A 14,001-nucleotide genomic window follows, 5' to 3' on the forward strand; every position below is an offset into this window, starting at 1 on the left:
AAATATAAAATACCAATACATAAAGGTGGTAAGATGAATGACAGCTTAAGTCAATATTGTTTAGTATTGGGGAAATTGAAACTTTAAAACATTTTCTTAAATTTCCTATATTCTTATAATTTACTGAATGGGAAAAAGGAGTTAAATTTAATAAAGTACCTAATTAAAACTTTTCAAAGACTACTGCCATTTATATTTCAATACCAGATACCTATTCCTTTATTCACCTGTAAGCTCTATCATAGAGAAGAAATTATGATTTCCAATAGATGTTACCCTGAGTCTTGAGCAAGTATTTCAGATGCTCTTGACTTAAAGAAATACCTAATAATTGGTAAAAAATTAATTACTGTTAAAAGGGGAAACTACTATATATATTGTTTTGATAATAAAATATACATTAATATGTGATGTATGCAAATTTTGAGGGTTGGATATAACATGACAGAATACAGTACCTACTTAGAAGTAAAGTAACAGGTAAAAATAAACGTTTTTATGAATGATTATTATTCTTTATTGTGAAGGACTATGTAGTGGTGGGAAATAGTAACAAAGCCAAGGAATGACAGATGAGTCATTTAAACTCAAACTTTACCCATATGATTTGGCTAAGACAATTAAAAGGGACATCACTCAATGATTTCTAGGCCATATCATATGGAGTGACAGCTGAATTTGCACAGATCTTGCTTAGGGTGACATGAAAGGCATGAATTTTGGCCCTTTGAAGTTCATTTTTTACTGGGTTCCCAAAGTATAATGTAACTTACAACACTTGAGATTAGAATTCACTCATTATCTCTTTCCTTTGAATATGATTTTTCCCCTCTGTTGTTTATATACAGGCTGCTGGAGAGGAAAGAGCATGGAGGAGCATCACTACAGCAATTATTCGCTATAATAAGGCCACATCTGGTAGGAAGACCGTGAAGACCAGGAAATGAGATCCTAAGATGATGACCCCATCTTCAGATTTAGTTAAGAGTCAAGTTAAATGATGAAAATAACGAGGTACATCTTTATAAAGTCACTTTTTTATACAAGAAATTGTACAGAGTGACCAACACTCTCCAAAAACACTAATTATAACTAGGGTGAGTCTGGATAAGTGAGTTCCAAAATAATCACGAAGCCCATACTACTCCCCAACGCTGCCCTAGAAAATGTGACTGCATTTTTTTGGGGGGGCCAGAGCCTGATTTAAAAGTTTTCTTCCTTATTCCAAAGCAAACAAAATAAATGATTATTCAAATAAGGAAGTAAACAGGAAGTGATAAATGAAGGTGGAGGGAGATTCTCTGTGTAAAAATGAAGAATATCAAGGACAAGTCAATGCACCAGTCGAACCATCCAAGAGAGATCTGAGGCTCTACAGGCTGAGTTCTGGTACCCATCTTCATAATTAACAGATCCCTTAGTGTTTATCTGGATCCATAGTTGTTGTTTTTTTTTTTTTTTAATTCTACCTAGGTCATATTCCTCTCCAGACCCTCTTGTGTTATTATCATTTAAGACATTATTAATATGTCATTTTATTTTTATTTCTACTTCCTGATATCAAATAAAAGACCTGGGGCTGGAGAGGAAATCCAGGACATTTAATGGGATTGACGCTGTTATTTAAATCATTTCCACCTGTCAGCTTTATTGTACTATGCAAAATTCAATAAAAACAAATGAAGCCAATAAAAAGAGTACTTAATGATACAGTTAACAGACTCAGCATGTGGTAAAGTACTATGGATAAATAAAAAGTGTCATTTTCACTGGTTACCAAATGCTTTCTAGCAACAAAGCAAGTCAAAAGAAGACAATTTTAAGCTGAAAGCAATGCAGCTCTATTTGGTTAATTATACAGCTACGAATGACGTGCCCTATAAGGACATGTACGTATGGTTAACTGTACATCCAGTGCCTGAGGTAAAAAATAAGAGAGGTAGTATAAAAGATGATTTCATAGTTGTTCAAGTTCTATGACCCTTATGTTGGGAGTTCCTAGCATTATAGACCATTGGAAGAGTTAACAGAAGTTAATTATATTATAAATCTCTCTTTCTCTCCCTCCTTCTCTCTTGGAAATTTGTAGTATATATGCTTCATAGAAATTTATAATCACATTTCTATAATCCATGGGTCCCAGATAATTCAAAAGAACCAAACAAATTACTTTGATGATTTAATCAGGGTGTGACTTCTATTTCCCATTTAATACTTCCATCTGTGCATATAGTTTCCCTATGTGTTGGTAGAGGGGAAAGAGAAGACCAATCAGCCATATGATGGCTATTGGCTGCACTTGTTTTATATGTCATTCCACAGTTACAGAATTAGGGATAAGTACGGTTACAGGTTCATTCATCACAAGTATTAATCCGGCTCAGTTTAGAAAAGATAAGTTGATATTGTTTTCAAACATATTGCTTGGGAAAAAAATATTTTTTGGTCAGAAGTTATCCCTGTCGACCCTGGATTTCCAAAGTACTTTATATTTCTATTATATCACTTACTACATTCTTGTCATTACTATGGGTCTAACACTAGATTTTCAGTTCCTTAGGAGTAGGAATCCTGTCTTATTAATGTTGTATCTTCTGCAGTCTTAAGTGTGGCAATGTATACAAATTTGACCCTAATGAGATTTATGAAATAAATCAATACTCCATCAAATACACTGTAGCTCTTGAACTTTTTTGTAATCTTTTATAATTTTGTCCTCTAAAATAATGTGTTATGCCATGGAATTTGCACGCATTTTAATAACATTGCACAACCCACTTATTTGAAAAAGAACAGTGAATCTAATAATGAAGTTACATCACCTATAAAATGTCATTAAAATCCCTTTAATAAAAGGAACTTCCTTGATTATCAAGAATGACAATATTATCCACAAATTTATAGATTTCCTCTTTCTGATCTAAGATGAGAGAGACATGATGTACAGAAAATTATAGCCAAGGTTATTTTTTTTATTATTATAAGCATGTTTTCATGGTCTCTCTGCCTCCAGTCTTTCCTTAGCTCTAACTTATTTTCCACAGAAATGGAATAATCCTTCTGAAACCAAATCTAAGAATGTCAGTCTTCTTCTTAAAAACAACAGGATAGCAGTCTGGATCATCTCAGACCTGGCCACATGCCACCGGCAGCCTGGGTTCTAGCACAGTCCAGAGTTAGCCAATGCTCTATCTTATTTTCAGAACCCAAGAAACATCAACAATGTTTACAGCTTGGTTAAACATAGGTTTCCTCTGTATTTAATTCTATTTTTTAAATTTTTTACTGCCTTAAAAATGCAAAGCCAATTATTAAGATCCAGTTTTAAAGCCTTCCTTTCCTGGCAACAGCTTCTCTTAAGCACTCCTTTGGGAAAAAAAGTTTCTGAATTCCTATCACTTTGCATTTTACTCTTTGTAGGTCTGTTCCTCGAGACTACTAGGGACTTAAGTGCAAGACACTGCTTGTAAAGACCTAGTACTTAACCCAGTGCTGTTAACAAAGAAAGAAGCCAATAAACGTTCGTCTGAATAAATACTATGTCTTTCCAACTGAAATATCCTCTACAAAATCTGGAAAGGAAATCAAGTTGTTATGCACTGAAAAGAAAGAAATCTAAAAAAAAAGTATTTTAGGCAAGAAAGAACAAGTGTTGGTGAAGACGTGGAGAAAAGGGAGCACTTGTATGCCCTTGAAGGGAATGTAAATTGATGCAGTCACTGCAGGAAACCGTATGAAAGTTCATCAAAATGTTAAACATCGGGGGCGCCTGGGTGGCGCAGTCGGTTAAGCGTCCGACTTCAGCCAGGTCACGATCTCGCGGTCCGGGAGTTCGAGCCCCGCGTCAGGCTCTGGGCTGATGGCTCAGAGCCTGGAGCCTGTTTCCGATTCTGTGTCTCCCTCTCTCTCTGCCCCTCCCCCATTCATGCTCTGTCTCTCTCTGTCCCAAAAATAAATAAATGTTGAAAAAAAATTTTTTTTAAATAAAAAAAAAAAATGTTAAACATCGAACTATCATATGATCCAGCAATTCCATTTCTGGGTATTTATCCAAAGAAAAGAAAAACCACTAGTTCAAAACTATACAGGAACCCTTATGTTCACACAACATTATTTACAGTAGCCAGGATATGGAAACAACCCGTGTCCACTGATGGATGAATGGATAAAGAAATCATGGTGTACACACACACACACACACACACACACACACACACACACACACGGATACCACTCAGCCATAAAAAGAATGAAATTTTGCCATTCACAACAACAAGGACAGAACTTGAGGGTATTATGCTAAGTGAAATATGTCAAACAGGCAAAAACAAATACCATATGATTTCACTTATATGTGGAATCTAAAAAGTAAGTCAAATGAACAAAACAAAACAAAGCAATATAGAGAACAGACTGATGGTTGCCAGAGGGGAGGTAGGTAGTAGGGTAGGTATGGGTGAAGGAGACCAAGAGGTACAAACTTATATAGGTTTGATATAAATAAATCATGAGGATGTAATGTTTACCTTCGTGACAATAGTACATAATATTGTACTACATATTTGAAAATTGCTTAAGAGAGTAGATCTTGAAAGTTCTCATCATAAGAAAAAAATTGTAACTGTACATTGATGTGTGGTAACTAGACTTCCTGTGGTTACCATTTTACAATATATAGAAATGTCTTTATATTGTACTACTGAAATTAATACAATGTTATATATCAATTATACTTCAATTTTTAAAAAAAAATTTACTCCTGGATTTTTCAGAAAATTGAAAAATTGCTCTCTAATCCTTTCCTTTGGCTTTTTATCTTTAGTGTTTTTACCTCAATATTAATACCATTGCCTTTTAAAATTCTTGCTCAAAAACAAAGCTGCATAAATATATTTTAGAAATTAATGCACTTTTAAAAAATTTAAAACAAGCCTTCAAATTGAATCAAATAGTATCCTTACACTGTCAAACCACACCAATTCTTACAGAGTTGTTTATTTTGTTTTAACCTCAAGGCTGAGTTTCAATGATAACTAGTCTTTGTGATTGATAACTATCTTAGACCACAGTAAAAATCAATATATGGTTCCATTTTGCTGATGAAGGTATAGCCAAAAGGCCAAAATTTAATTCCTCACCTTGTGGTTTCTGGTATATGCCTGAGCATTGTTTCATTTTGTATTGTTTTGTCTCCCATTTTGGATATATGAGAGAAAAAATGCATTTTTAGTAAATGTTATGTTTAAAATAACACACTCTCTTTGTCAATGCTTCATAGATCTACACGTTTCCCTAAAAATTGTCAAGAGCATTGAACTAGAATGTAAGAATAAAGAGTAGTTTTCCCAACTGTGTAAATTTATTACACTCTGGACACTCTGAACTCTTGACCTTCCCTATAAGGGAGATACTGCTAAAATGTCAGTTAATCATAAAACAGTGCTACAATGGGTTACCCAGAAGCAGAAGGCAATTTAAAAGAGCAATTTTAACATGCAATTGCCAAGGCATGCGATGAAGACAATTTCTGATGATGGTGTATTTTATTTCCATTTAATAAGAGAAAAAGAAACTGTATTTTCTTAGCTTCTCTACCAGATGGTATACCCAGAGGAAATTGACACACAGAAAAAACAAGCATACTTTCTTTGATTGTTCAATGGAGTTTTGAATTACTTCCCATTTAAAAGAAGTTCACATTTATACCTTTTTTTTTAAATTCATAAAATGCCTGAAGAAGCATTATGTGAACAACAACATGGGTCAGGATGTAAGCTAACAGTGAAATAATCATACCCCTCAGGTGCACAGAGAAGCATGAGGCAGGCGTGGGTGGCTATAGTCACCAGAGGCTGTAATTATCACCTCTCCTAACATGAGAGACCCTGAAGCAGGTAACTGCACTTACCAAATGATTTAAATGCACTTTAGGAAGAAAACAAAAAACAGCTTTGGCAACTAGGCAGGACATATTCAGAAAGGGAAAAATTAAAACATTGTTTTACACTTCTTTAACTGCTTAAAACATTTAAAACGCAGCATAAATTTCAGTGTTAAGCACACTCATCAAGTGTGCTTTCAATAAAAGTGAAGTTGCAAACATTAAGCCATGCTTCTCAGGGAGTAAGTTAGCCATGCATATACTATTTTTAAAAATCTACATCCCTTTCAGATTTTACCTGTTAGACTTTCATGCCATTATCCTCTGAAAGGGGAAAGAAATCACCCATACTAAGAGAAAGGGAAAGGAATTCAGGCTTTTCAAGCACCAGAAAATGTGTATTGAGTCCGAGGTGCCCAGCTGTCTGACACTGGACGAGTCATTGTTTTGTTTTCTTTTTCCTGAGTCTTAGATTCACCAGCTAAAAACTTGGGAAAATAATATATCTAACTCACAAGTCTGAAAATAAAGTATCATGATACAGTCACTCTGTATGCTGATTATAAAGCAATAATAACCAATATTTAACTATGAAAATCTAAATTTGCATTTTAAAATATAAAATTTACTCATTAATACACACAAATAAAACCACCTAATTAACTTGTAAAATTATTTATTGACAGATTTCTGCCAAGAAAATAAAATTTACTACTGCCAGAAATAAAATTTCAATGACTTAAATATATTAAAATGGTATATTTAACATAGTAAATAGTAACTAATTTACTCTTTGGGTACTTAGTGGTCAAAAATTGTTCCTCTATTTTTTTTTATTTAAAAAAAAATTTTTTTTTCAACGTTTATTTATTTTTGGGACAGAGAGAGACAGAGCATGAATGGGGGAGGGGCAGAGAGAGAGGGAGACACAGAATCGGAAACAGGCTCCAGGCTCTGAGCCATCAGCCCAGAGCCTGACGCGGGGCTCGAACTCTTGGACCGCGAGATCGTGACCTGGCTGAAGTCAGACGCTTAACCGACTGCGCCACCCAGGCGCCCCAAAAATTGTTCCTCTATGATACACCAAAACAAACTAAGAATTTCTAAGAGGCAGAAAATAATCATCATTCCTTTGTTATCTGTAAGAATTTCATATGAAATTTATATCAGACACAAATCACAAATAAAGAGCGGAGAAGTTTTTATACTTATTTTTAAGGCTTCCTGGTTGCCAATATGCAAGGTGTATTAAAATAGCTATATCATAGTAATTAGCATTGATTCAACCATATGATATTAACGCTGCAACTACAGTGTGGCACTCTCCCAGTCTTTACTAAAATGGGAAGTAGAATCAGTATTCAGAGCTTACACAAATTAACAGAATGAAATGGGAACGTTTCCAAAGGTTATTTTTGGAGTTTCCAAAGAATTATATCCCCGGATTATGAAAAAGTGTAGGCTTCTGAAATCATTACTAAATACCAGCTAATATCACAGTTAGCATAAGCTGTGTTCTATTTTGTGTTACAGGATACCAGGCTGAGGCCAGTGGAGGTGCTGGTTAAGGCTCAGAGATCTTAAACTTGGAGAAAGGAGTTTGGATCTTGAAGAAGAGATGTAGACAGACATCATACATTCAATCAATACTGATCCCGTATTTAGACACACAACATTTATCAATTATATCCAACTTCTGCTTTTCAGGCATTGTTTAAAAATTAACACAGTACATATTTCCCTCCTTTTCTAATAAAAGAGCAAGATTAGTAGACATTCCTGATAAAACAGTAACCACAGTTTCTCTCAAATCCAAGTGTACTTGAAAACTAAGTGCTTTTTTTTAACCATAAATATCTGCACCAAACACATCTTCTGAGGACATTAATAAATGAATAAATACATGTGACAAGGACTCAAAACATGTGAAAGATAGTTTTAAAAACAAATAAACTTTCTACAGTTGGAAGAAAAACTGCAAGTGTCAGTGAGTCTGACACCATTTTATGCCAGAGATCCCACAAATTAAATGTTTTTCAAATAAAGAATTTGGAAAAAAGAGCAATATAATTCCAAAATGTCAAGGCATTTATAAATTTGAAAGCAGCTATGAGTGTAAGTTATTTTTACTCTATCCCCTCCCACACAGATAAGGTTATTCCCCAAATAAAATACCTCAAAGCACTTTATAGTCATATTTTTACTTATAGTAGTCAATATTCACTCTCAACATAAGCATTCAATAAGGATAAATCAAACACATTAACATGCTGTTTTCATCTACTTAATATAGCATAATTAGCTTTAAAACACAATCTCATATACTTGCAGTCTCCATTGGCTCACACATCAATGACTGATTTCAAATAATTCCTAGTTAAACAAAAATCATGTTATATTAACAATATATTGTATGGTACTGCTAAATTTTAATGGTCTACTTTGATGAAAACTTTTAAAAATTAAAACGGATGAGATATTTAAAAGAAAGAAGTTTAAGCACAGAAGTCAGAAAGAAGTTATGAACAGTAGCCAAATTATGGAAAGATACCAAATGTCTATCGACCTATGAATGGATAAAAAAGATACGAGATATATAGAGATAGAGAGATATTGATATATAGATTAGATATAGATATAGATAGATATCTATCCATTATGTATATATAATGGAATATTACTCCGCCATAAAAAAGAATGAAATCTTGCCATCTATAACAACGTGGATGGAGCTACAGAGTATTATGCTAAGCGAAATAGGTCAATCAGAGAAAGACAAATACCATAGGATTTCATTCATGTGTGGAATTTAGGAAAGAAAACAAATGAACATGGTTGGGGGGGTGGCGGGGAAGAGAGGCAAACCAAGAAACAGACTTAACTCTAGACAACAAACTGATGGTTACTAGAGGGGAGGTAAATGCAGGGATGGGCTAAAAGGGTGATGGGGATTAAGGAGAGCACTTGTCGTGATGAATCACCAACTTCTACACTTGAAACTAATATTACGTTGTATGCTAATTAGCTGAAATTGAAATAAAAACTTGGGGGAGCAAAAAGTCAAAAATAAGACCACTAGAACAGTAAATTGCCATTCATTATTTTAATTTGTATGTACCTTATAAAGATTAAATGTAGAAAGAAAGGTAATTTTACTAGAAAACATATGGAAGCAATATCCTTAGTAAAATGAACTCCATTGTCCATCTTTTTATGTTAGCATGGGCTATTTCACTTTGGAAGACAGAGTGAGCTACTTCCTTAGTGTCCGCGATGTCTCCTCTTCAAATTATTTCTCTAACTACCTGAGGTTGTAGTGTCCACTTGTCTCTCCCTCAGAAAGGCCACCTACTATAATGAGAATAATTTGCCACATGCCTAGAATGAAAAGACTGAGCTGTACAGAAAATCTAAAAAGCAAAATGTGTGATTCAGGCTGAGCCGTAGAGACTTAACCGATGTCTTCTAGGTCAAGTGGTTTTTCAACCACAGAATCGATGTACAATACAAAACCGCAAATGAGTAAACTCTGTTGTCTAAATCTCAGACTAAGAATTGAGCAGTTAAACACCTTGTTAGTGAGCATCTTTCAATATTAATATATAAAAATGTATATGTAAACATTAATATATAAAAATTGAGCTGGATTTTAAAATATTTAAAGATGGCAGTGTATCAGGTGATTTCATGGGTTTGGCTTTTGCTTTTTAGATCAGTTTTCTTGGTGAGTTGCCCCAAAATATTCTAAAATTAAAAATACTATAAATGCCAAACAGATGTTCAAGAAAACAAAAGACATTTATAGGCATTTACATTTTCATAGATCTCTACAGTATTAGTTTTCAATTTTCAAAACCTAAATCATTAAATGTTCAAGATGCATAGATCCATGTGCTAACTCTGCAGGTGTTTCAACATGATGTTTGATGGATAAAAAAATGTCTCTTTCAACTAAACTAAAAATTGAAGTACTTGCAATAATAAACAGTACACTAAAAACGCACTCTAATAACTTAAACTTTTCAGTGGCTTTTAATAAACAGCTAACAATTTCTCCCATCATAACAACATGGTACAATTAGAATGTATATTTATATATTGCTTTTTACTTCACTTTTCATTTTTGTGTTTTGTCCACATGCTATTATTTCCACCACTTTGTTTCAGACACGGGGAGGGCAATTACAAGCCTCTGTATATTCTACAACTGTGTGTCACACTGAATAGAAGAATTGATCTCACCGAGACCTGGTTCAAAGTAACTTTTTAATCTATATTATCAGAAATGGCCTCTGCAATGACCATAGCCAAATTATCAAGGGAGACAATTTCTACATAGCCAAGAGGTATTCAGCATTTATTTGAATTGCAAAATCTGTCTCTCAGTAGTAACAGTGCCTACACCTGCATCTATCAGAAATGTCGGACTGAATACAAGCAAGCTGAGCAAAATTGCCACATAAAAAAGATTATGAATTCACAATAATACTGAATAATAGTAGAGAAACACGTGGCTCTAAATCAGTCCAATTATGATATAAAGCTACTCTTTACCAAATTCATTGAACTTTTAGAACAGTGTGACTACATCATGCAGCAAATAATTAGAATGTTTAATATTGTACATATAGTATATGTCTAATGCTAGATTCCTTCACTGGGCAGACTGGCCTGCTATTCAGTCTTACCTGCACATTTGGTTCTCGTGATTAGAGGAGGTCCTGGGAGCCCCGTTCCACCTTCACCAGGTCTTGTAAGCAGAACACGGATCTCATATTCAGTATCTGGATCCAAATGCCATAATTTGTAAGTTGGAGCATTGACGGCATGCGTCTCTGTCCAGGATCCTGACGTCATTCGGTACTCCACTTCTTTCAGGATAATGGGACCATCCCCAATGATGGAGTTGGCATTCAGCTGAATCAGCAAGTATGTAGGCCCAACACCGAGCAGCTGGGGTGGAGCAATGGGTCTTGGTGGTTCTAGGAGAGATGAATGCGCAACCTAATTAGCTAAAAATCCAAAAGAATGCACTACAGGGGTATGTTAATGTCTTTCAAAGCTCAATGAATAATTTACTTAGGAGTACATAACAAATACTTACAGAAAACCAGAACATGAGTGATTTGGAAACTGTACTTTTAAAGAGCAAATACTTTCACAGATGGGATATGACCCTTTTTACCACAAATTTTTTTTTTATTAAAAACATGTCTCCCCAGGAGATAAACTTGTACAGGCACAGTAACCAAGGGAAATAAAAGGAAAATATTTAAAGATGGATAGCTCTGATTAGCTACTGAGTACAGTTGATCTTTGACATTCTTGAGGTCCTAAGACCTCTACAAATCTTCAAATTAATGAAAACTGTTTTAACTCCTTATTTCATTCATGAAATATGGCAAAGCAGTGTTTTTGGTTTTGCTTTGCTTTTCAACCAAAGCCGAGTTCCTGCAGATGAGATAAAGAGGAAGGAACAGCAAAGCTGAAAGTAGAAGCTGATGCCAAGTGCTGACTTGTTTCTACACACCCATCACAGAAGGTAAGAAATTTAAATTTACACTGAGGCCAAATCACAAGTCACTACATATCGCTAGCCTTTGGGAGTAGCATGTGATAAAGCAATGCATCGTGCATTAAACTCAAATGTCAAAGGTACACTACAATTTAATTTTTTGGACAGCTAAGATATTTGCTTCAAAGAAACTTTGGGAAACATTACTGAAATGTTTGAACTTATAGAAATGATCAAAGATGAATTTGGGCTCCCCCCGTTCCTTTAACAATGATGTAGCTGATATTTGATACTGGACTTTATGAAGGACTCCACAGCTCTAACTTTGTCCATGTGGTCTCTCCACAGGGACTCCTATGTCATGAAGATGTTCTAATTAGTACATTGTGATCAGGTGGGACTTCTTTGAATCTCTTGAATACCACTTCTCAGGGAAGCCAAAAGACTTTAAAGGAAAGTGTTAATCTTAGCAAAGTGGTAACAACTGCCCAAATATTGTTTTAAAAGTGCATGTGTGTGTGTTTTAAGAGTTAAAGTAAATTATATGAAGGAAAACTTTTTTTTTTAATTTTATTTTTAAGTAATCTCTATACCCAATGTGGGGCCAAGAGTCACAACCTGAAGCCAGCCAGGGGCCCTGAAGGAAAACGCTTAACTGCCACCACACAATGGTTCCTCTTCTCCCTCAGGAGGGGTGGACTGGAGAAGATGTAGATAGTAGGGAGTTAAAAAGACAATTTCAAAGTAGATTTTCTATTATAATGGCAACACGTACTTGGAATAATACAAAATGCAAAACAAAACAAAACAAAACCTCAGTTTTTACCTCCTGATGTAGGTTTAAATGAAGGGTTTTCAGCTGTAGCCCAAGATTTGCTTTTAGGCCCTAACAGTATAAAAGTATAGTTTTCACTTTATGAACCCCTGAGTTACAAACACCCCTAACATAAGGAATAGTACTAACTGGCCTAGATCTCTATGCAAACTAAAGTCATTGTCAGTAATTTTCTTCCAAAATTCATATGACAAATGTTTACTGAATGACTAGTAATTATTAGGCTGTTCTATACACTGCTTTTTCAGATAATATGGCAAGGGAGGCACAATAACAATAAGTCAATGAATTCATTATTTTAAAATGAGTGTGATGTAGAAAACAAACAGATACATAGTGTAACAATGTTGTGTGGTAAGAGAGGGCAGCTACACTTGTGGTGAGCATAGCAGAAGACATAGTATAGGCTTGTTGAATCACTACATCGTACACCTGAAACTAAGGTCCTATTGTGTGTCAGCTATACTCAGATAAAATTTAAAAGCAAAAAAAAAAAAAATAACATGGGGTGGAGATGTCTACAGAGTAACACCAACTTCCTTTTTTTCTATCCCATATCACTTGAAGCATATGAAGTTGGTCCCATCAGTACCATGGCTCTTTATGGCAATAGCTTTCAAACTAGTAGAAACGCATGAGCCGTGTTTCACTATGCTCATGTATCGAGTGAAAATAAAACGAAATTAAATAAGATAATGTATGTGGTACATAAACTTCACATGTAGAATTATTTCTATTTCCAGGAGAAAGTAGTTCTTAACACCATCTGTTCTTCATGGCTTAAAAATTGCTCCCACAATATAGAGTCAAAATTGGGTAGAAGGCGAACTCTTCCAATGTTCACAACCGACTTCCCTCAAGAAGTCACTCATAAAATAAAAAGTTTAAATAAAACCAAAATAGTTCAGGATTTTCATTTAACTGCTAAAGAAAGAGCTAGACATTTCATATCATAAACTTTTACCAACTAAATGACTTTTACATTTTGAGTTTACAAAAGTCTTAGTAGACAGAGAGAAAGATAAAGTTGACATATTTTCTAAACCTTAAACTGAAATGAAACTGAATAGAGAAATGAGCATAATAGAAGAAATGCAAATATCTTCGCAGACTATCTAAATGTTGCACACATTTTAAGAAGCAGTCTGTATTTTTGCGAATAAACTGAGTTGCCTCACATGTGCAAGGTTTATTTTCACTCCAGATGGCTCGTATACTGACTAATTTAAGTTAAATAGTAAATGCAGCTAAATTCACAGATTACTGGGGGTCTAACCCAAACCCTCAATGCTTCACTCACATCACAGCTGAAAAACAACCTGAAGAGGTCTCATATTAACATGATGGAGCGATTTGTCAAATGAATTATGAATAACAAACCTTGGTTAATCTCTCAATTTATAAATATTCTGAAACCTGAACTAATAAGTGTATACTGAATGATAAATCTCACCCTGCAAAACCCTGCACATCACTGCTGTGGAAAATAAGAAGCAAACAAAGGAGGAGAGCAGAAGGGAGAGAAAAAGAGAAAAAGCTAAAACATGTTATTAGAAACAAGTGAAAAAATAAAGCATGATATTTCTTCTATCATTTCTATCTTTAACCAAATGACATGTAAAAGAAAATGAAATTTCAGGGCACCTGGGTGGCTCAGTCGGTTGCACATCTGACTCTTGACTTCAGCTCAGGTCATGATCTCACAGTTTGTGAGTTCAAGTCCCTCAACAGGCTCCACACTGACACTGCAGAGCCTGCTTGGGATTTTCT

General features: G+C 34.7%; 1 protein-coding gene across 9 annotated transcripts in view; it reads right to left on the reverse strand.

The window, feature by feature from the left end:
* PTPRK (protein tyrosine phosphatase receptor type K) overlaps positions 1 to 14,001 on the reverse strand; it is a 571,143-nt gene that overhangs the window by 218,696 nt on the left and 338,446 nt on the right. For all 9 annotated transcript variants that reach the window (XM_086707798.1, XM_086707791.1, XM_086707797.1 and 6 more), the window contains exon 7: positions 10,570 to 10,863. In XM_086707798.1, coding sequence (XP_086563924.1) covers positions 10,570 to 10,863 — 294 coding nt within the window. The remainder of the gene's footprint in view (positions 1 to 10,569; positions 10,864 to 14,001) is intronic.

Source organism: Puma concolor, chromosome B2 (genome assembly GCF_028749965.1).
Source record: "Puma concolor isolate L17-30 chromosome B2, mPumCon1.1.hap2, whole genome shotgun sequence".
In the NCBI taxonomy this organism is placed as follows: Eukaryota; Metazoa; Chordata; class Mammalia; order Carnivora; family Felidae; genus Puma; species Puma concolor.